Genomic DNA, 24,696 nt, shown 5'->3' with positions numbered 1-24,696 from the left:
TAGATCTTAGCTGCTAGTGTTTTAAATGCAAACAGCAGTTTACCTACACTACAGCACCGAATTGCTTTTTCATAATTGGTTTGTCTTCCTCCCATCACCCCCCAGTTGCAGAGTTCTTTCTCTATACATAAGATTCAAATACCAATCCCCCAGGTAATTTTTCCATCTCTGCAGATGTCTTCCATTTGACATCAGCACATACCACACAGAGATCAAAGACAGGATTCTGTCTCAAACCCGCTCATTAATTTATAACTGAGCTTGTGCCAAAATAAACTGAATTTCATTCAATATTCATCCATATTTCTGTAATGGGACAGAATAACTGTTTCTTCCTACAAGTGTTTCCCCCTTAAGAAAACCATTACAGAGAATATAAATTACTAGGTTGGCCACATCTGTGCAGTTACTGGAGGCTGCTCTTTTAGAGACTTACAAAGCATTGCTTCAGGACCCCCAGAGAAGGTACCGTAAGAAGCCAAACTAAGCTATAGAATAGAGTGTGGTTGTGAAGATGGAGGTACCTCCACTATTTTCCAGAAAAACAGACACTTTCCTCATCTTACCACTAGTCTATGGCTAAAATGCATATGTTTTCTGTAAGTGTCTAATGCTGTTAGGGAGGGACAGAATCCAACTAGATCTAGAAAAATTACAGAGGTAAGCAAATGAGAATAGGATGGAATTCAATGCAGACAAGTGCAAGTTGCTGCATTTAGGGAGAAGGAACCAGCAACACACCTATAGGTTGGGAAACACCCTTCTTGTCAACACGGTGGCAGAAAGGGATCTTGGAGTCAAATGACTCTAGGACAAACATGAGCTGCCAATGCCAGAAAGAGGTCAGTAAGGCTAACTGCACCTTGTCATGAACCTACATATGCATCACAAGCAGGTCCAGGGAGGTGATTCTTCCCCCTCTATGCGGCATTGGTCAGGCCACAGTTAGAGTACTGTGTCCAGTTTTGGGTGCCGCACTTCAAGAGGGATGTGGCTAGCACTGAGAGGGTTTAGAGGAGGGCCACTTGCATGGTCAAGGGGAAGCAGGGCAGGCCCTACGAAGAGAGGCTAAAGGGCCTGAACCTATTCAGCCTCCACAAGAGAAGGATGAGGGGAGATCTTGTGGCTGTTTACAAACTCACCAGGAGGGGCCAGTGAGACTTGGGGGAGGCTGTTTCCCCGGGCACCACCCAGGGTTACTAGGAATAGTAGCAGCCACAAATTGTTAGAGAGAAGGTTCAGGCTGGACATCAGGAGACATTACTTTACAGTTAGGGCTGCCAGGCTCTGGAATGGGCTCCCAAGTGAGGTGGTGCTCCCTCCTACCTTGGGGGTCTTCAAGAGGAGGCTGGACAGATATTTGGCTGGGGTGATATGACCATGGCACCCAATCCTGCCCGGGCAGGGGGTTGGCCCTCATGATCTGTTTAGGTCTCTTCTGACCCTGAGCACTATGAAACTAGCTGTTTTCTTGCTGCTGGGCAAGACAAACACCCTTACCCTTTTATCCAAGGTTCTTATCAAGATCTGCTGAACAGCAAGACAAGGAAGGAAAACAATAACTAATACCAATAGCAGAAGAGGAAAGGAAGTTTAAAAATCACCCAATCCAAAAGGGAATTGTTCATATTAACCTCTGAATGCACAAAGCAAAGAAGGAGTATCAGCTCTGTGCATAGACAACAATTTTGTTTGTATGCACAGGATAAGACTTAAAATTGGTGGGTTGCCTTTGCCTGTAAAGTTACACATTACACTTAGACCATCTGAAGGGCACTTAAAACACAAGTGTCTGCACATTAAAGCTTGTGAACTTGTGTTAAGTGCCCTCTGAGAGTCTCAAAGTTATGTCACTTCATCAGTTCAGGTGAGAGTTAACTCTGGGCGATGCTATCTAGCTCACGTTAGGATAACTTCAGTCTATTCCACAGAGAGAAAATGAGCAATGTGCAGTCCTCCAGCATCCCAGGATACACTGCTCCCAGCCCCCACTCCCACCCAAAGCAGGGACAGGGTCCAAGTGTCCTGGCTCATAGCCATGCCCCTGCTCACCCGTCCTCTAGTAGCAAGTCAGAGTTGTGCAGGCAAGAAACGGTATTAACCCTTGATGTACAACTGTTCACAGCAAATTCTAACTTTAACACCTAACATTCCACAAATTTAGGAGGCTCTAAGTGTAACTTCATCCCTTGGAAGTTACTCTGAAAGTAGCTTCTGGAATCTAGGCTTCGCCTTCTTCAGAAAGACAAACCATGATACAGCTGTGAAGATGGCCTGATGGATAAAGCTATTACATTGCACAGCAGATGTAGGTATGTCATCAGGATTCTGCCTGAAATGGTAGCATGGATCAGCCATCGGGGAGGCAAAACACAGGTGAAGTAACTGATAAGGAAAATTCTGTCATCTCAGAACAAGCAGCATACCACTGAAACCATATGAGAAGCATACCAATTACTTTACACCAAACTGAACAAGTTAACTCTGTTGCAACTGCTGCCTGGGGTAGAATCCATCCTTGATGGGGGTAAAAGCTGAAAGGAGGAGTTGGAGACCTAAAACAAACAAAAATCCTGGAACTGAAAACAACAAGACTGTCTGTATTACAAATTGTGGTACCTCCTACAGCCCAGCCTTCTTAAGGCACTGTAAGTAATGCTACAGCCCAGCCAGGACAGAGATGTGAATGAGCTTGCTCACAGCCCCAGTCCTACACTGTCTTACAACTACAGCCCAACCAGGATAGGCCTAGTCTGGTCCCAGGCTTGCTCACAGCCCAGTCCCTGGGGGAGCAAGCAAGCTGCGCTCCCCAGAGCTACACTCAATCACTATCTACCTGCTCTCTCTCTCTCCCTCCCCCACACCAAACCACAGTGAGAGGGAGCAGGGGGAGAAAGAGCAGAGCACTGAGAGATGCTGAGGGAGCAAAAGACATGCCCCCTGCCATGTCACTACAATGCAATGACCACACATGATATGGGCGCTTCCACCATTTCTGCAGCACTCCAGGGGGTGTGCATATCTGTCCCCTCATATTTTATAATGCTGCAAGATGTCTGCAGCATGACAAATGTAATATCTGTTCATGCCCAGAGTGCACGTGTGACCAAGTAACTTCTGGCGGTTTCATTATGGTGGGTCACAGTGTACCCTAAAAGCTACCAGCCATTAGACAGACTTCAGCTGCATGTCCTCCCAGCAGACTTGCCATGCCCATTTTCTGAGGCAGGAAGAGTCTAAAACCTGGGAAGGATACTCAGGATTCTTTCCAGAATTTTTTTAACTTTTGCAAAAGATCCTAAAAAACATGTTTTACCTAGGACATGAAAACCTCATTCCTGTGGAGAACTGGGCTCACTACAATGAAATCAATAGCAAAGTTTCCCACTAAAGCTACACACACAACCAATTATTTCTTTTTTGTGCTGGTGAATGCAAAGCACGTAAGTCTAGTTTTACGCTTGTTAAACTTACAAGGTTTTCTACTATATGTGAGCCTGGAAAAATGTGAGGCTTACATACTATCCTTTTATTATGTTTTGCTTTATATGTGCTCTTTGAAAGATGTGGGTTTTAAAGGTAACTGGTGATTTACATACCTTTCAAAAAATTATCCTCAAAGGCTTGAGATGTGACGCTCTGGGGATAATTCAATCCAGCTCCCCATGCAATCAACGGTGTTAAAGTCTCTGAGGGATGGCCAGCCCCATGAGATCCTATAGATTGTGTCAAACCAGAAGCAGAATTAACTTTATAAGCAAGGCAGTGATTCCAAAAGCCAGGTTTATGGAAACTTTTCATACTTCAGACAGCCCGACTCTAGCTCCATATTTTACTAGAATCCCTCTTCCGATAACTGCAATACAGATATTTCTGGAATATGTTAAGATTGTTTAGTGAAAAGGCCACCACTCTTTCCCTTTGAAATCTAGGTCACCACTGTTGTACCTCTACTCATCAATTTCAAAGACCAAACTCTGTGAAGCCCATGTCTCTTATGCTAGAACACAACTACTGTCAAAGCAGTGTTAAAATATACTACTTTTTTGCCTTGATATGATAATTATATGGAAATTAATTTCCGTAGGGAAGAAAGTAGAGTTTTATCAAACTGTAAAAGACTATATAGCTAAGCTTTTTAATATGTAACATGATCTTATACCTTTGCATACTTGGATTTTGCATAATTGGCAGTGTGTTAAAATATTCTGGCAAGCAACTACTCTATCAAGTAGGAAATTTGAACTGATCAAAGGATAAGACGTTACCAGTTTTTCACATGAAAACTATGTAAAGGTTTAATTTAACCCTTATGAAAAACTAGTCACTGATAATTAAAGACTTGACTTGTGTCCTAGCATTTGTAGGGGTTAAGATAGGCCCCTGACCTGTCTTTAATTAGCTACTTTGAATCATTTTTAAGCTCCTTGAAAAAGGTAGGTATCTATTTACATATCCCCCACCTCCATCTAACTAGCTTATTCACAAAGGGAGCAAGAATAGTCTGTTCTCTGCCTCTCCCAGACACTGCTGAGCTGGACTTCTGCTTCTCCCTGGATACCCAATGCCTACTTCAGGTGCTAAGGCTAATTAGGTCCTCAGCAGCCCCTTAACTTCTTTCCTAGCTATGGTAGAGTATACAAAGGCATTGTGATTCATGCACTGCATGAAGATAACACCAAGCAAGTAGCACGGACTGGTGGCTGCAGAGCCTTAGTGAGAATAGTATTTACAACCTAGTCATAAAATCAGATGTTAGCCAATAACCAAAGCAGACTGCACAGATTTAACAACTCTCACCCCAGTCTGTCATTCCATGATCAGAAGTTACAATAAAGGCAGTTTTCCCATCATTTCCATAAAAATCCTCAAGAAGAGATACAATTTCTTTTATGCCGTCATCTACTTTTCTGATATTATCTTTATATTCCCTGTGAACAATAGAGAAAAATTATACCACTTGAGTTCAGGTGACCTTTGAATTGCAGATTACACAGTGAGATGCACATGCTAGAACAGCCTTGTGTTTAACGCAGACTTCTTGACAAGGGCCAATGCTAGGGATTCAAGCTATCAAAGAATCTGAGGTTCAGATTTCTCTTCCTCTATGCACAAAACTTTGAGGTCACTAGCAACCCTGCTTTCCAATGATCCTATGAATTTTGGTTCCTCTTCCAAAGGTCATGCTATCATTGCATCTTACCTTTTCCACAGAGATCTGCATCTTCCAGGATCACAACAGTCTCTGTCTAGCAAGAAAAACAAGCTTTGGTTGGTAATACCTTTTGTTGGATAAGCTTTTGGGCACAAAATGCCCTTCCTCAGGTCTGGGAAAGAAGCAGATACAGCCTAAGCTAAATACCAAGTAGAATAATTCCTTTACTCAACTCCATTGTGTCAATGGAATGATCTCTTAAAGGAAAAGGACAGTAAACCTTAGAGCATGGAGAAGTAGTTATGGATCAAATAAGAGTAGTTAAATAGATAAACCTTCTAATTGTGTAAAAGAATATGATTATTCCTAAAGGAAGAGGAATGTTATTTCCTGGAGAATACAGAGTGGGGGAAAGTTAATTGTTATGAGCCATAATTGATTTTCCATGGGGTTCTTGGTTTATTGCAACAACATTTCTACTGATAGACTTTGCAAAAATTTTAAAACCTTAGCTGTTTCCTTTTCCTTTCTTTACAAATATAGCACAGCGTTACCTTTGGACAATGCTAGGGCTGTACATGCACAGATTTTCAAATGAACTGCAGATTACACAGTGAGATGTACATGGTAGAACAGCCTTGTGTTTAAGGCACACTTCTTGACTAGGGCCAATGCTAGGGATTCAAGCTATCAAAGAATCTGAGGTTCAAATTTCTCTTCCTCTATACACAAAACCAGTGGGGAAAAAGATGAGTTGACTTGCTGTAGTGGAATCTGGAGGCTCCTAGAACTCCAGAATCTCAAGTGGATTCCTGTACTGTTAAGTCTAAGGTCAAATCTGCCTTTGACAAAAGAGTCTAACTCAATCTTCTGCAGTAATGAGGCAAATTAAAGGTGAAGTACAATGCTTTAAAGAATTTTTTAAGAACTTCTTTAGCACCTAATCTAAAACCCAGCAATTGGTAGACTTAAGTAAAAAAAAAAAAAAAAAAATTGTAAAATTTTTTAGAAGTTACTATTAACCTACGAATAAAAGGTTCCCTTGATGGAGAGCTTGTCTTAAGAGTTTCATGAACCATAAATATTGTGGGTTCCAAACAACTTTGTAGCAGAACAAGGCAGGGCTGCAAGTTAATTTTTCAGAGAAGGGGGAAAAAAATCAGTAACTGTCTTCCTACTAAGCATTTTCTTACGGTTATGAAGCAGATCTTTAAATCATGGGTTGGCAACTTAAGGCCCAGGAGCCAGATCCAGCTTATAAAGAAGCTGAGTCTGGCCCAACCTAGGGCAAAATGGGGATAAACTGAGATGCACACAGCTGTGCCAAGCCACCCATTCCCTCTATAGCACCTTCTTCTGCAACCCTCCCTACTTCCCTCTTGTGCTTGAGCTTACCCTCACTGCAGAGGGGCTGGGTATCTGCAGCAAGGGTAAGTGCAGACAGCTTGAGCTTTGGGAAGGGATGAAATGGGTGGGGGACAAGGGGAGGGAGAAGGAAGAGATTTGCACCCACACAGTAGGGGGTGTGGTTGCAAGCTCAGGACAAAAAGTTGCCTACCACTATTTTAAGTAATAGAGATGGCTACTGAATGTCTTGGAGAACTCTAAAGCACATGCGTGTCATGTTTCTAAGGTTTGCCCTAATAGGTGGCAGTAAAGGAAATACAGAACAACTAAACTTGGGAGTAAAGTGGAGAAAAAATTTTCAAATGATGTTCAAAATGCACCTGTAATGAGTTTGTTTCTTAAATTTCCATTTTGTTAAGCTGCCCAAAATAAAGATTTGTCACTCATCTACAATAAAAGCTGCAATTTTGGCCTTGTTATTCCTTAATTTCCTGTTTGCTGTGTAATTAAAACAGACCCTCAACTTTACCCCTTTGGGAACGTACAGGTTGCAGGTAGACAGTATTCCTAATATTCTAGTATTTTTCTATAGTTAAGTTTATTACTCTTCTTGATGATTAGAATTAAGGGGTCTGCTAAAATTACCTATGGGCAAACTATTATAGCTAGATGCATCTTACTAAAATTCGACATTGAGGCTTTAAACTGGTAAAATCCCAAGAAATTCAGCAGGTAAGTCGTCATGGCAACCTAAACCCTTACACAGCCTCAAAATCTGCAAATCTCAGCTATGCCATGAGAAATATTGTTTAAAAAATGTGAATTAGGGCAAAAAGGTATGCATGTTAAAAACAAATAAGGATTAATTTAGCATATGAAAAAGTACCTTGAGTTTGGCCGATGAGCATGTCCATTTGTATCTATTCCTAACAAATGAAGGAAGAGAATTACTTTTTCCTCATTTACTTTAGAAAACATGGTGTGATTACTTCTGGCAGCATAGAAGAAGTTCTATATGGAAAAAAAAAATCAAAAGATTATTTTTAGCACCATGGAGATGGGGGGAAAAAAGATATACATCTTTTAAAATGCAGCTTTTATTAATACATTAATACCACATTAGAATTTGGCAGAAAAGGGGGAGAAACTTATTTGATCCTTAGAGAAGGCTAATAAAAACAAACATTCTGGTAAAATCATCACTCCTGGGTCTTAGCTATTGCAAGATAGGTACAACTCTAAGTTAAGCTTTTTGGTCCCTGCAAGCAGCAACAGCCAACCTTTTCCTTCTTTCTCCTCAGTGATGGGTAGACACTGCCTATGAATTTAACTTCTGCCTGTAACCTTCCACTGTTACTTGATTTAAAATGGAAAACGAATACAAGAAACTGATGGCTAAGAATATATCGATATAACTCTAGGCAGCACTGTGCAGAGCTGCCCCGATGTGGCTCTCTATGGATAGAAACAGACATCACCTGAAATCACATAAATGCATGCCACCATAACGATTGTTACAGTGGCAAAAATCCTGGGCATCTAGACATTCCTACCTTTTATCATGCCACTTCAGTGGTGCAACAAAGCACTAATAAATGTTGCTACATTCCTGTGGCCAACATCTATTTGGTCTATAGCAACAGAGCGTGGGCAGCCTGGACCACTCTCCCACCAACCTGGGCAGCTGCTCCAAGGGCTTGAGGGGGCCCCACTGTGGACACCCCAGGTAGGATTGGTGCCTCAAGCCTCCAAGGAACCTGCCAGGGTTTCTTTGCTTACAGAAACACCTGGGTCACATCTTTGTACGCAGGGAAAGACCACATGGGTCCCAAAACACAGGGAATTCTGGGTGCTCTGTGCCAGTACTCACAGGACCCTGCACCTACACGCTGGGACCCAGACTGACCTGTGCCTCATGCAGGGGCGTATGAGCATGGGTCCTGGCAGGAGTGCAGAAGCTGCGTAATCTCCAGTGCTATGCACCTCCCTGCAGGGACCCACACTTACTCATGTCTCTGTATGAAGCATAAGTCAGCACAGGTCCTGACACAGTGTCAGGGACTACCCCACTCCCACTCCCCATCCCCACACTGACTCATGCTTCATATGTAACCATGGGTCAGAGTGGACCCCTACATGGAGGCATGGGGTGCTGGGGGGTTACCTAGCTCTCATGCTGCTTTGTGTCACCCTGTGCCAGAATCCATGCTGACCTGTGCTTCCGCATGAAGCACAAACCAACATGGGTCCTGACAACGAGGCATGGAGCCAGAGAAGTTCTAGGGACCCATGTTTCCGTGCCAGTTAAAGTGCATCAGTTGTAAACACAAATATTTTTCAAGACTTAACCATCTTGAATGCCATCTTATAAGAGGAACACAAAGCCCTGTGGTTCTCTCCAGCTGGATACGTTCCTATGCCATTTCAAAAGTCCCATCTGCTTACACATAATTAAACTTTTGATACAGTAAATTTTATCTGATAGTTAAAGTCTGATAGAGACAGACATAGTAAGAAATACCAGTTTTCCTAACAGTTGTAGGCTCCCAAGAGTAGTGATTAATATAAGCACTGATCACTGCATATACAATTCATATTAAGGCTTTGCTAGAGCATTGACCAAAGCTGACTTTACCGAAGACCTCACACTTACCAGGCACTTGGACTGGAAGGTACCTGTGAGGTTAGGCTTTACAGATGCCTGACATAGAGTTGACTGATAAAGTTCATTACTGGGTTTTCTCAAATACAACACCCTCTGCAGAATTGGGATGTGTGTATTAAGCAGGGAAGCTAGTCTTCTGACTGTCTGATTTCTGCTCCACAGTGCAGCAACACTGGTATTATCATTCAGGTAGCTGAGGGAGTCAATTGACTTAATGGAGGGGTTGTCAACCAGGGGTATGCATACCCCAGGGGTATTTGAGAAGGCCCTATGTGCAATCCTTTGACAAATGTGTTAGTGAGGTGATGCTTTGTATATAATAAATATGGCTGAAGATTTGCCACTGAACTAGGCCTACAGTCATTATTTTTATAAGTCAAGTCTCCAAGGGAATATATAAAGCAACACAGACAACCCCCTGAGAGGGCACTGCTACATGGAGAACTACACTGACCAACAGAACAGAAGACAACAGTTATCAAGAACTTTCTTTCCATTTCTTTCTGCACATTAGCCATCATGCAATTGATACAGTCAATTTAATAATGTGGAAAAAGGAAGAGAAGAGTCATTCAAATCTGGACAAGTGTTAAAAATTGCATCTGACCACCAGTAAAAAAAAAAAAAAAAAAAAAAGCTACTGGCCACGTCTACACAAGATGCTGACTATGCAATTGTTACTGTGCAGTCAGTATACAAAAGTATGAAATGACTACACAGTAACCGAAGTTACTGTTCAGTAGCATCGCCAAAAGGCTTTTAGGTGACGCTGACTGCACAGTAGCTCATTACTACTGCGCAGTAGTGTGGCGTCAAACTTCATGTCACGCAGTGGTACTGCACAGTAGTAACGAGCTACTGCACAGGCAGCATCTTGCGTAGACGTGGCCGCTGCATAGGAAAATATCTTCCAGAAATCAACAAAAATGGAAATTCTAATTTCAAGAGACAATCCTAATCTGAGTAAGAGGCCTTTATGATAAAACCATAGTTAAAGCTGCGTGTTCACATACACAAAGAAGGGAAAGCATTTTGACCTGTGTATTAATGGATGCACAAACAGCAACAGGAATGCTGGCATATTTTTAAAACTGGAGACAAAGTACACCCAGTTATTCGTAGGTTAATAGTAACTTCTAAAAGATTTTACAATTTTTTTTTTTTACTTAAGTCTACCAATTGCTGGGTTTTAGATTAGGTGCTAAAGAAGTTCTTAAAAAATTCTTTAAAGCATTGTACTTCAGCCTGAGCGCAGGCTCAGGGGTGATCTGATGGCCACCTATAAGTTTATCAAGGGTGACCACCAGGATCTGGGGGAACGTTTGTTCACCAGAGTGCCCCAAGGGATGACGAGGTCGAACGGTCACAAACTCCTGCAAGACCGTTTCAGGCTGGACATAAGGAAGAACTTCTTTACTGTCCGAGCCCCCAAGGTCTGGAACAGTCTGCCAGCGAAGGTGGTTCAAGCACCTACATTGAACACCTTCAAGAGTAAGTTGGATGCTTATCTTGCTGGGATCCTATGACCCCAGCTGACTTCCTGCCCTTTGGGCAGGGGGCTGGACTCAATGATTATCTCCCAAGGTCCCTTCCAGCCCTAATGTCTATGAAATCTATGAAATTTAATTTGCCTCATTACTGCAGAAGATTGAGTTGGACTCTTTTGTCAAAGGCAGATTTGACCTTAGACTTAACAGTACAGGAATCCACTTGAGATTCTGGAGTTCTAGGAGCCTCCAGACTCCACTACAGCAAGTCAACTCATCTTTTTCCCCACTGGTTTTGTGTATAGAGGAAGAGAAATTTGAACCTCAGATTCTTTGATAGCTTGAATCCCTATAACTTATAACACTGGCTCTAGTCAAGAAGTGTGCCTTAAACACAAGGCTGTTCTACCATGTACATCTCACTGTGTAATCTGCAGTTCATTTGAAAATCTGTGCATGTACAGCCCTAGCATTGTCCAAAGGTAACGCTGTGCTATATTTGTAAAGAAAGGAAAAGGAAACAGCTAAGGTTTTAAAATTTTTGCAAAGTCTATCAGTAGAAATGTTGTTGCAATAAACCAAGAACCCCATGGAAAATCAATTATGGCTCATAACAATTAACTTTCCCCCACTCTGTATTCTCCAGGAAATAACATTCCTCTTCCTTTAGGAATAATCATATTCTTTTACACAATTAGAAGGTTTATCTATTTAACTACTCTTATTTGATCCATAACTACTTCTCCATGCTCTAAGGTTTACTGTCCTTTTCCTTTAAGAGATCATTCCATTGACACAATGGAGTTGAATAAAGGAATTATTCTACTTGGTATTTAGCTTAGGCTGTATCTGCTTCTTTCCCAGACCTGAGGAAGGGCATTTTGTGCCCAAAAGCTTATCCAACAAAAGGTATTACCAACCAAAGCTTGTTTTTCTTGCTAGACAGAGACTGTTGTGATCCTGGAAGATGCAGATCTCTGTGGAAAAGGTAAGATGCAATGATAGCATGACCTTTGGAAGAGGAACCAAAATTCATAGGATCATTGGAAAGCAGGGTTGGTAGGGACCTCAAACAGTCACCTAGTTCAGTTCCCTGCATAAGACAAGATTATCTCTGACTAAATCATCCCAGCCAAGTGTTTCTCTAACTTACTCTTGAAAACTTATAAAGGACGGAGATTCCACATCTTCTGTTCCACTGTTTGGCCACCCTCACAGTTGGAATGTTCCTCCCAATTTCAAGTCTAAATTTCCCCTGCTGAGGCTTAAGGCCATTTCTCCTAGTCCTGTCCCCTACAGACAAAGAAAAGCCCATCTGCATCCTCTCCAATATCACCCTTCAGGTAGCTGAAGTACATTATATAGTAGGAACAGAATGGGGATGAGGGGAGGGGGGAAATTGAGACAAGAAACATGTGAATTAAGCTAGTCACCTATGCGTGTATATAGTTGTTAGTTAAAGAGACTGAACTGAACCTAACTGTTCTGTATTGTACTAAGTGAAGGTATTACAAATATTACAAGCAGAATATATTTGTAATCATCATGCCTTGTGCTAGGTGACCTTAACTGATATCTTTTACATATGGGTCACTGTAGCTGGTTTTGCACGCTTGTGCAAGGAGACAGAGAGCATAAGGAAACATCTCTCATGATGACCACCTCCATACACAAACTTGAGTCAGTTTTTTTCACACAGTTGGATAAACCTGCGTGAATCCTTGTGCAGGCAGACATCCAGTTAAACATTAGTTATGGCAATTTTTGGAGGCAAACAGTTTTATAAGTGCAAACTCATCTGAAACACGAGTCAATTTTATATCAGTTCAAGAGCATCCATACAAAGTTGCACCCATACAATTAAGTCAACCAGTTATTTTAAAACCATCACGCTTTCCATTAAAGTAAAGCAACAGCAAGGTTAGATCAGATCAGGGAGACCAACACTAGTGTTTGTACTCAGACTACATATCTACATCATAATTTACTTTGTCAGACAATGGCATGCTCAGAATGTATTGGACTGCAACAAAAATCAAAGCTGTATACTTTTAGTTACTCTCATCCCTGTCCCACCATACTCTTTCTGGTGTGGAAGAAGCAGAAGTGGCCTTACAGTGTCTTGAAAGCTGCTGTATGCACCATGGAGTAATGCTATGGCTAGGTCCCAAGGCAGGTAGAGAGTAAGAGACATTCTTGGCCTACCCAATAAATTCAAAATTATACTACATAAGATGCTGACAGAATTCGAAGCAACATTTCAGGTTTGAATCCTCATTAGCTGTGTTTTCTCACCAATGCAGCAGAGGTGCTTATTTGAATTACACTGACAAAAGCAGCTCACATTCAGCCAGTCTGACTTGCCTTCCTAGAAGCACTCATTCATTTGTAACAGAAGGGCTGATTAATGGAATGGATGTTTTACACTAGTTAACTGCATATCTAACTTTCATGCTGTCAGCAAGTTAAATTGACAGGAATGTCAGAGGAAGTGTTTTTTCCTAGAGCAACAGTATACATATAATAATTAACCATTTGTTCTGGTAAAGTAACATCACCAAAGGTATGTCTCTACCATTATCATTAGCACATACTTGTGTTACATGTCTTGAATTGAATTTAAATTCATCTCTTTCCTTAGACCAGTGCAGCTCCAAATGTCTGTAGGCTTGAACAGGTGTTTGAGCATAGCATGACCTGACAAAATACAAGTATACTTGAAGGTATGAAGTTTGCCCTGCAATACTCACACTCATGATGCATAACTACATTACATGTCCAGAAAGAGGGAGAGACTGGAAGTTTGGGGTGAGGGGGAATAACATTCTTACTGAATTTGGAAGCAAACTTCTTATGTGAAAGAAGCTGTTAAATGAAATGAATGTGAAATGCCTGCACATCATTCCTTGGAATAAAGCCTCACGTAATTTGCCATCAAGAAAACAGCAATGAAGATCTTGTAGGACTTTCCCAAATTATACACAAAAATTGCTGGCTCCCCCACACCACAATGCTTTCATGAATAAAATTTGATTATTAAGTATGTTAAGTATGGTGACTGCAGATATGTTGCCATCTCGGCAAGAGTTCTCAGAAACAGTCACACAGCTATTAAACATGCCTTATTTCAGGATTCATACTTAGGTTAAAATACTTTGTTAAAGGAGCACAAGGCAAGCCTTGTAGAAAAGAACAGCAGGTGTCTGAAAACATTATTAGGGTCCAATTGACAAGTACTTCAGACAAGTGATGGCAGTTAGTAAGGACATACATAAATTCTGGCTCATATTACATGAATTCTTGGTCAATACAAAGGTAGAGGAAAGTGTTTTTTTCAGCTTCTGAGTAGAAACACCATCAACGCTGCCTTTCATGCATAAATAATGTGAAATAAAGAAATTTTTATTCACCTTAACACTGTCAAAAACCCAGGTATCTAGTACCGTTGCATCTTCTGCTCCAAAGTCTTCCTTCTCTGCTGTGTAACAGTAAGTATAAACATGATCCCCGCTGGCACCTGCAAAAAGGACAAAAATGCAGTATGGATAGGAAAAAGATCAATTCTCCTTGCCTTAATTAAAAATACAGTTCATGAAGGCAGGAACAGAAGAAATATCCAAGCCCAGTAACTCCATAGAAAAGCAAGAACCAAAACTAAACGAGTTAACATTACTGTAACAGAGGAGCCTACCCGGGCCGATTTCCACGTGGCCCACCCCCCTGATCTTGACCAAACCGCCCGCCTTACTTGCTCACCACGCCTTGATCTTAATTGACTAATAAAGATGTAAATTAAGCGGGAGACTGCTCATTTACTGCCCGATGCCAGGGAGCACTATCTGTGGCTCTGTTCCTCCCCTACACCGCAGCCCATGCCTCGCAGATGGCATCCAGTTGTCCACATCATTACTGGTCCCACCAGGCTCCAGAATCGATCCATCAAGACCCCTTCTCACTACCACCTCACTGGGGCTCCTCACACCACCCCCTCACTGGGGCTTCTCACTGCCCTCTCACTGGGGCTCAATCATCACAGCCCCCTCCACTGGGGCTTCTCACACTGCCTACTCTCTCTTGGGGTCTACCCTCTAGGCCCTCTGCATAAAAGGGGTTACCCACCTGGTGGTGGGGGCTAGGGGTTAAGGTGCCCCGACCCGCCTTTCACCCGTGGTGGTAACTGGCCTGGCATTTCCTGGGGGCTCCCGCACCACTGGGAGCCCCACCAGGCCACCCATTCCCAGCAGGGTGCAGTTTTAGGTCATACCCAGGACCAGGAGCCTCCTGCCATCCCCTACAGCTCCTCCCTTATCGCCAGTTGAAACTCGGCAGCCCTCAGGCCAGGCAGTGTTGCTGCCTGACCTCCAGCAGCCAAACTGCCTTGTTTATATAGGCAGCCCTGAGCCTAAAATGGCTGCCCTCATTAGGCACCTGGAGGCTGCCAACTCCCGGGCCTTAAAGTGGCAAGCACACACAGTGCCTTGCCACAATTACCTTCCGCCATTTCTTGGATTTTAACTTTTAGTTGATCAGCTGATGCATCTTCAGGGTTATGTCAGAAATGCCTTTATGTTGCTGCTTCTCCCTATTTTCCCTTCAGTTTGTGAGGCATCAAGGGTGGAAAGGCAGTAGAAAAATGGCAGTAGGTTCTATTTTATTAGGAAAATGCAGGGATACGGAATTTAAATATGACATGACAGGTGTTTTGGCAAGAGGAGATTTTCATGCAGGACCATGAAAATTGTGGGCCATATGTGAATTCAGACTCAGGAACTTACTGTATTCTTCTTGCTCATGATTGCAGCACTACCTTGAAATTAAGCAGGAAGTTTAAGAGAAGGCCCTCAAAATCCCATTTCACTGCTAATGCTGCAGCATGTCAGTCAAAATATTGAAATGCACTCCTGTCAATCAAGAATTGACAAATCAAAGCTGCAGGAAACAAAGATTATCAAAAATCTTCACTTTTAAGTCTGAAAAAAAGGTTTCTGATTTCCAGAATATAAACCTAATGTGAAACTATGAAAGACAATCCCATTTCAAAATGTTTTCTTAAAAAAAGATCACGCACAAATATAAAAGAAGGGAGAAGAAAGCAATAAGGAAGTTGTTTTAAGGTCGTTTTCAGTCAGGTCTGCAAGGAATATTTCACTGCTAAAAACTAAAAAGGATGGCTTTGGAACAGATTTGAGATATTTACAGTCTTCAAAGCCCTACTTCTTTAAAAATGTATAAAGAAGTAGGAGTCAAAGCAAATAAGAATTTTTGAAGCAAAAATTTCTAGATGTGCAATTTCTGGATGGGTCCACTGATGTGGAAAAGAGCATCTTGATAAAGGCTAACACTCCAGCTTGTGGAAAGCAGGAAACAAGGAATTCAATTTGCGAAGTTCTGAAGTGATCTAAAATCAGGAGGGGCATAATGAATTTCTCCAGGCAATGGCTAAGTTGTTGAAGCCTCATGAAGCCATTTCCATTATTCTGCATAAACTGCCAAAGGGGAAGTGTACTCCTGTCAACTGATGGCCAGAGAAAATCCAGCTGATTTCTCAGTTACTCCACTTACACAGAGCAACTTGGTAGAGTTCCAGGTATCAAGATGTGGTGCTTACCTGGATTATACCCAAGGGTTCAAGAGTGTCACTGGCATTCTGAACAGTGTTGTGATCCCAGAAAAAAAATGTGAGAGACAAGGATTTCACAAAGATGGTATATTTTATTGAAGCAACTGTATAACTGGGAAGGAAACAAGCTTTTGGGTACCAAGTAGCCTTCCGCAGGTCATGAGTGTCACAGAAATTTTAGGCTGGAGATATGAAAATTACAGCAGCTGTTTCCATGAGGGGCAACTTATTTATAAATCCAGCACACATGCTGTCATTTGCCAACTAGTAAAAGTCTGATACTATCAGAAAGGGAAGTAAAATATTCCAGGACCCTTTTTTTAAAAGTAGCATGTACGGAGTTTCTCTCAGTGGAAAGGAGATCAAGAAAGCAAGCAGAGTTCATTAATGAGATTTGATATTACAGTATGATTCAGCATCGTACTATTTTGTGGTGATAGGACAGAGCCAGCAGAAAAACCAGAATGGATCTAAAACAAGCTTCTGTCTCTAAAAATGGACAGAGCTGGAGTGGGGGAGAATCAAATGTGAGCCTGTATGGGCTGAATCTATCTCTGCTGCTACTCACCCTATATTCTACCAAGGTAAAGAAACTGCACGACATGCCCTTTCCTGAAAAATTCTGGACCACCTGGAATAACTTAAAGCATCTTCAATGATTACATATTTAGTTACTTTATGACCCTTCAAAAGATAATATTATGCAATACTATTTCCTTATCTTGGTAGAGGGAGCAGGAAGGAGAAGGCGGCAAGGAATGAGAAATACACATTCTTTGACAAGAAATAAGAAACACAAGTGTTTTTCTTATTGTAGTAATGTACTAGCTGCTTACTTTCATTACAAGGAAAACTAGATTCGCAGAAACTTCCCCACCTCGTGCTAGTTCCTCCCACAGATTTTCCTGTCTGACAGTATCTTGGCACTATAAAGGATCAGAATACTACTGTTAACAACAGATTGCAACCTCATAGTAGGTAGAAGTCATGGTCAAGGACAACATGAAGTCTGCATGGTCAGCATCTTCACAAGCAAAGCAGGCCAATCATTGGGTTGGGAGCTTGAATTGCTAGTGAAGAAACAGGTGCAGTAACACAGTCACATGCTGTTAGAACAGAATAAGATGGCAGGTGTGCTGTACATAAATCAGCAAGTGTCAGGCTGCTTCAAGAATAAAAAGAAGTTACTTGCAAAAGTAAACAAGCTTAGAAGCAATTGCTTGCATGGATGCACTGTGGGTGATGTTCATATATCTTGGTGCAAAGCTGCAAAAACTAGAACTTCTGAACAGCAGTGCCTGATTGAAACTGTAGTGTACACTGCCTAGATCACAGTCCCCCACACCACTTCACTTCAGGATTCCCCACTGCTGTTCAGTTCAGTCCAGTAAGTGCCAGTAGCAGCCTGTGACATCCAGTAATCCCCTTTGGAAGCGTTCTGCGCTTCATAGTCGGCAGAGTATTTGAGTTCATTGTCAACTGTCAAGCTACCAGTGAACTGTTCCTATGCTGCTGCAAAACTATTTTAGCACAGATGAGGCTAACTCACCAGCTTCAAACTTTAAGCCGTTTTTTCCTTTTGAGTTCTGCTACTGAGGCTATTCCTAGGTTGGAAGGTCTCATATGGAATCACCAGACGAGATTCTACTCAGATGGACATCTGAGTCTGGGTGAAAGGAAGACATCTACCAGCAAATTTTAGCTGACGCCTATGAGTCGAGCTGTGCTAGGGAGAAGGCAAGAAGTAGCTAAGAGAAGGACCTGCATGAAATGAGGTGGGAGTATGGGCAACAAAGGTGGTAAAATCAGACACAAGCGTCTTTTTTCCGGACAGTGTAGGAGGAAAAGTTATATTTCTATTTATGTCCACATCTTGAAAGCAGTCTACTGAAGTTCCTGGAGGCTGGTTGTTTAGCTAGTTTTAAAGCTAAATTTCAGAGACACCGAAGTCAAGATCTTCCCTTTGCAAAAATTAAACCATATTTGATATTAAAAGCATTCTAAACAATCTCTGAAAAGTTAGTATGTAAATATTGAAAATAAGCGATAAAGAAATAGGAATTTTAATACTGCTTTAACAGCAAACACACTGCATGCACATTAACTATGAAATTGCTTTAGACATCCACATGATCAACACTAAACCATATAAAAAATATTTTTCACTAAAGTTCAGATTTAAGGGTCAATTTTTGTTACTTATTTTTTCCTCAACTGTTCATCTCTTACCCCCTTTTTTCCTGGGTCCAAAGAACCCAAAAAAACTTAGATTTAGGTTTTCTATTGAAACTGTTACCTCTTAAAAGGTAACAGATTTATCAGCCTTGGAAACATGAGGAGAAAACACTAAGATAAAGCAATTCACTTTTTATACATCAATCTATACAAAAGGAAATAAAACCATTTAATAAATAAGAACATAAACTACAACAACCCAGTCACTTGCAATAAAAAAACAGACATTTTTTATGACGTATAAATGAGGAACAAAAAAGCCATAACAATTTATTTAACTTCTTCTACGTTTTAGAAATACAGACGTGTTATATTTTTCTTGGAAAACTATAGATGCCTGACAAAATAAGACAGGTATAGAAGAAAGAAATTATACTTAATTTAAGAACTGTTCCTTCAATGAGGGTATCTCATGTGTTCTGTTTATGCCGCAATTTAGATGAGTCAACAGTTAGAACAAAACTCTCTTTTAAAGAGGTAGAACATGGGCCAGCTCTGTTTTTTGGCACAGTGCCAAAAATGCCCACAACGTCAATTTGTAAGATGTTGGTATGCCAGGGGCAGATGGCAGGGGGAGTCACAAGGGGCCTGATCCTTGTTGTGGTAGTGCAGTCCTGGCCTCTTCCCTGCCATCTACCCCGCGGCACCCGTGCTAAGCAAAATGCCTTTGCATGCCGGACACTGGCACCAGTGCTGGGAGTTGCCTAACCCTGAAATAGAATATGCACCATGCTGAAAAAGGTTCCAATTCACTGCTCAAAAAGTAAGACTTTAAAACAGGGGTTGGCAAGTATTTTGGGCAGAGGGCCACTTACTGAGTTTTGGCAAGCCATCAAGGGCCGCATGAAAGGCAGCCAGGGGCAGATAAATATTAATTTTCTACATTTTTTAGGGGCCCCACGGGCCAGATAGAATGGCCTGGTGGGCCACATCTGGCACCCAGGCCGCATTTTGCCCACCCCTGCTTTAAAATGTAGGAAGCAAATCATAAACGTACTAAAAAGGAAAGATAACACTTGGGGTATGCATCAAAGCAGCAAATGGGCAAAAAAACATTCTCTCATACCCCTTTTGTGTCACTCTTAACTAGTCCTTGCTCACTAGTGTTGGTGCTTTCCTAGAAGAGTATATTTAAGCATAGTTAGTAGTGGTTTTCCTTACTTTACCTGTAGATGAGACAGCACATTGATCCTATCGGAGTTCTATTAGAATCTGAGTAATCACAGTATATTTAACTGGTGCAACCATAATCTATGAAATTGAACTCATTGCCAATTACCAGGCAAGAGACTCCATACAACTGTTCAAATTGGATAGCTGGGATAATGCTGCGAGTGAAATTTCAATTCTGATGAAAAAAAGAAAGAAGGACCCCCATAATTTCATAGTTGGTAGGGTCAAAAGGGACCTAAACAGATCAAGTCCGAACACCTGCCATGGCAGGAAAGAGTACTGGGGTCAAACGACCACAGCAAGGTGTTCGTCTAGCCTTCTCTTAAAGACCCCCAGGGTAGGAGCCAGCACCACTTTGCTTGGAAGTTGGCTCCAGATCCTAGCTGCCCTGACCGCGAAGTAGAGCCTCCTGATGTCTAGTCTGAATCTACACACTGCCAGCTTGTGACCATTATTTCTAGTCACTCCTGGTAGTGCTCGGGGGAACAGGGACTCCCCCAATGCCTGCTGGTCCCCTCTGACTAGTCTGTAACAGGCCACTAGATCCCCCCTCGCCACTAGATCCCCCCTCAGCCTTCTCTTGGGGAGGCTGAATAGGTTCAAGTCCCTTAGCCCCTCCTCATAGGGCCTGCCCTGCTGCCCCTGATTGTGCGAGTGGCCCTCCTCCGGACCATCTCCATGTTGTCCACATCCCTCTTGAAGTGCGGTGCCCAGAACTGGATGCAGTACTCCAACTGCGGCCTGACCAGTGTCACATAGGGGGGGAGGATCACCTCCTTGAGATGCATCTGTGGATGCATGACAAGGTGAGGTTGGCCTTCCTGACTGCCTCCCCACACTGCCAGCCCATGTTCATCTTGGCATCAATGATGACTCCAAGATCCTTTTCTGCCTCTGCACTGATGAGAAGGGAGTTCCCCAGCCTGTAGGTATGGTGCTGGTTCTTCCTCCCCAGGTGTATCACCTTGCACTTGTCAGTGTTGAATCCCATCCTATTCTCATCCGCCCACCCTTGTAACCTGTCTAGGTCTGATTGTAGCCTGTTGCTTCCTTCTAGTGTGCCCACATCCCCCCACATCTTAGTTTCATAGTTTCATAGTAGCTAGAGTCGGAAGGGACCTAGGTAGATCATCCAGTCCGACCCCCTGCCTTAGCAGGAAAGAGCACCGGGGTCAGATGACCCCGGCAAGGTGCTCATCTAACTTCCTTTTAAAAATCCCCAGGCTAGGAGCCTGCACCACTTCCCCTGGAAGCTGGTTCCAGGCCCTAGCCACCCTGACTGTGAAGTAGCGCCTCCTAATATCTAATCTAAACTTACCCTCCGCCAGTTTGTGACCGTTATTCCTGGTCACTCCTGGCAGCGCACGGGGGAACAGGGACTCCCCCAATACCTGCTGATCCCCCCTGACCAGTTTGTAGCAGGCCACAAGGTCCCCCCTTAGCCTTCTCTTGTGGAGGCTAAACAGGTTCAGGTCCCGTAGCCTATCCTCATAAGGCCTGCCCTGCTGACCCCTGATCATACGAGTGGCCCTCCTCTGAACTCTTTCCATATTGTCCACGTCCCTCTTGAAGTGTGGCGCCCAGAACTGGACGCAGTACTCCAGCTGCGGCCTGACCAGTGCCGCATAGAGGGGGAGGATCACCTCCCTGGACCTGCTCGAGATGCATCTGTGGATGCATGACAGGGTACGATTGGCCTTCTTGACTGCCTCCCCACACTGCCGGCCCATGTTCATCGTGGAGTCAATGACGACTCCAAGATCCTTTTCCGTCTCCGTGCTGGCAAGAGGGGAGTTCCCCAACCTGTAAGTGTGGTGCCGGTTCTTCCTCCCCATGTGCAACACCTTGCACTTATCAGTGTTAAACCCCATCCTATTCTCATCCGCCCACCGTTGCAACCTGTCAAGGTCAGCTTGTAGCCTATTGCACCCTTCTAGTGCACCCACATCCCCCCACATCTTAGTGTCATCAGCAAACTTGAACAGGGTGCTTTCTACCCCCTCATCCAAGTCACTGATGAAGATGTTGAACAGTGCGGGCCCGAGGACCGAGCCCTGCGGAACCCCACTGCCCACATCCTTCCAGGTCGAGAAGAACCCATCCATTACCACCCTCTGGGTGCGGCCCTCCAACCAGTTGGCGACCCATTTGACCGTGTGGGCATCGACACCACAGTCTCCCAGCTTTTTGATGAGGACAGGGTGAGAGACAGTGTCGAAAGCCTTCCGGAAGTCCAAAAAGACTACATCCACAGCAACCCCTGCGTCTAATGATTTGGTGACCTGATCGTAAAAGGCCACCAGGTTGGTCTGACAAGACCTGCCACTGATAAACCCATGTTGGTTGCCCCTGAGCATGCATTCCCCCGCAAGGCCCTCCTGGATGTGTGCCAGGATAATTTTTTCAAAGAGCTTACCCGGGATTGAGGTCAGACTAACTGGCCTGTAATTTCCCGGGTCCTCTTTTTTTCCCTTTTTGAAGATAGGGACCACATTGGCCCTCTTCCAGTCCTCCGGCACCTCGCCAGAGCACCACGAGTGCTCATAGAGCCGTGCCAGGGGTCCCGCAATGACCTCGGCCAGTTCCTGTAGAACCCTAGGGTGAAGATCGTCCGGACCAGCGGACTTGAACACGTCCAGCCTCTCCAGAAGTACCCTAACTAACTCCTCGCTAACCCTTGGCCCAGGCGTGTCTCTCTCGGGGCCCGAGGGGGGCCCAGCAGGGAGGTGGCTGAACTGGTCCCTACTTAGGAAGACAGAGGCAAAGAAATCGTTAAATATGTTAGCTTTGTCATCTGGCGTGATGACTAAGTTGCCCATCGTGTCCTGCAGGGGCCCCACATTACCCGGGACCCTCTTTTTACCCCCTATGTATTTGAAGAAGGACTTCTTATTGTCCTTAATCCGGGAAGCTAGTCCTATCTCCAACTCTGCCTTGGCCCTCCTGACTGCCCCCCTACATCCTCGGGCGACTATAACATAGTCCTTCTTGGCGATGACCCCATCTCTCCATTGGGTATATGCCTCCCTTTTAGCAAGGAGACATTCCCGGATGCTCTTAGTGAGCCATGGGGGTTTATGTGCCCTCCTGCTCCCTTTGACCCTTGTTGGGATTACCTCCCTTTGGGCATGGAGGATCGTCTCCTTAAGGAGCAACCACTCACCTTCGACATCTGATTCCCTTCCCCTCTGGGTCCTCAGCGCTTCCCCAACTATCCTCCTTAGCTTGTTGAAGTCAGCCCTCCTAAAGTCTAGGGCTGTTGCCTTGCTGCAGCCCTTTGCCACCTTACGCTGGATGGTGAATTCCAGCAAGCGATGATCACTGTCTCCCAGGTGGCCCATCACCTGCAGCCCCCTCACCAGGTCATCACCCGTGGCCAGCACTAGGTCCAACAAGGCGTCTCCCCTGGTGGGACTGTGCACCTCCTGGGTTAGATGGAGGTCCTGCACTCTGGCTAAGAACCGACGTGAGCGATCAGACTTGGCTGACTGCTCCTCCCAGCAGATGTCTGGGAAGTTCAGGTCCCCCATGATGACCACATCCTTAGCCCTCACTGCCTCTGTAAGCTGACCTAAGAATTCCAGGTCGAGCTCTTCTCCCTGGTTGGGAGGTCTATAGTAGACTCCCACCGTTAAGTCTCTCTCCCCTGGACTGCCTTTTACTCTAACCCAGAGCACCTCAGAGTGCCCCCCCTCTACCCCCATGCTAATTAACGAGGAAGTATATTCCTCCTTGATGTAGAGTGCTACTCCTCCACCTTTCCTTCCTATCCTGTCCTTCCTGTATAGCCTATAGCCCTTGACACTCACCGCCCAGTCATGCGATGAGTCCCACCACGTTTCTGTGATCCCTACTATGTCAGGGCTGGTGACAGCTAGGAGGAGGGCGAGTTCCTCCTGCTTCTTCCCCATACTTCGAGCATTAGTGTCATCAGCAAATTTGAACAGGGTGCTTTTTACCCCCTCGTCCAAGTCACTGATGAATATGTTGAACTGTGCGGGCCTGAGGACCAAGCCCTGGGGGACCCCACTGCCCACATCCCTCCAAGTCAATAATGACCCGTCCACCATCACTCTCTGGGTGTGGCCCTCCAGCCAGTTAGTGACCCATTTGACTGTGTAGGTGTTGATGCCACAGTCCCCTAGTTTTTTTTTTAATGAGAATGGGGTGAGAGACAGTGTCAAAGGCCTTCCTAAAGTCATCTAGTAAATAGTCTACACTGCTAGCAAATGAACTTTGCTGCAACTGAGTTTTCCTTACTAATACAGAATGAGTTAATTAACTCCCTCTTTGAAATGACTGATTACAATCCAGTTCTCAGGGTTGCAACTGTTTAGTGATCAGCTTCAACATGCTGCTGTACGTGTAGTTTCTGAGTATCTCTCAAATGAAACCAGTACAGGATAGTTCAGTGTAATAAAGCTAAAATAATTTCTGAGTTCCCCAGATGTTTTCCCAAGAACATACGGCTGAAAAATTCAACAATCTGCCAAAGGGCGGGTCTGAATACCATCTCTTCCATGACCCAAATCCAAGCCTCAAACAGAGGTCCTGAGAAAACACAAGTAACCAAGAAGAGATTGTTGGACAGCTAGTCAGAAAGCATTTAAGACAGATGCATAAGTGGAAAAACAGAAGGAAGGAAATTCTTAATCTAATCTCCAAATCTATCAGAACTCAGGCAAAATACAAGTATTGCCATGAAATGTTTAAGACATTTGTTAGTTCTAAAATTGTGTTGGGGGACAAAATCAGCAAATTGTTGCCACACCCAACTGCAAGTATTTTCTTGGCTGAAGGAGAGAGGAAGGAAGAAAGAAGTAAGGGAAGGACATGCTTGTTCCTTCATATCCTCTTTCACCCCAAGGGGTCTTGATTTGTCCTTTTTACCCTCTGTTTACATGACTTAAATTCCTAGAGCACAAAGAATGCAGCTGCCAGTCTTTTGACAGAAGATGAATGGGATTCCCTTGCGAGGCTCCTTAATTAGCTGAAATGTCACTGCTGATTGTGA

At 43.6% G+C, this 24,696-nt stretch overlaps 1 protein-coding gene across 5 annotated transcripts in view; it reads right to left on the bottom strand.

Annotated features, from left to right (window-relative positions):
- The window catches only part of PIGN (phosphatidylinositol glycan anchor biosynthesis class N), a 162,044-nt gene that overhangs the window by 103,081 nt on the left and 34,267 nt on the right, over nt 1–24,696 (bottom strand). For all 5 annotated transcript variants that reach the window (XR_016441351.1, XR_016441352.1, XM_090039316.1 and 2 more), the window contains 4 exons: nt 14,065–14,171; nt 7,389–7,513; nt 4,801–4,931; nt 3,600–3,716 (listed from right to left, as the gene is read on the bottom strand). Coding sequence is in view for 3 of the 5 variants with exons in the window: in XM_090039316.1 (XP_089895442.1) it covers nt 3,600–3,716; nt 4,801–4,931; nt 7,389–7,513; nt 14,065–14,171 (480 nt within the window). In the remaining 2 variants the exon portion in view is untranslated. The remainder of the gene's footprint in view (nt 1–3,599; nt 3,717–4,800; nt 4,932–7,388; nt 7,514–14,064; nt 14,172–24,696) is intronic.

This window comes from Crocodylus siamensis, chromosome 3 (assembly GCF_052110815.1).
Source record: "Crocodylus siamensis isolate JL-2025a chromosome 3, ASM5211081v1, whole genome shotgun sequence".
Classification (NCBI taxonomy): domain Eukaryota; kingdom Metazoa; phylum Chordata; order Crocodylia; family Crocodylidae; genus Crocodylus; species Crocodylus siamensis.
Note: the sequence above shows the minus strand (reverse complement) of the source record. Positions and strands in the feature narration are given on the sequence as shown.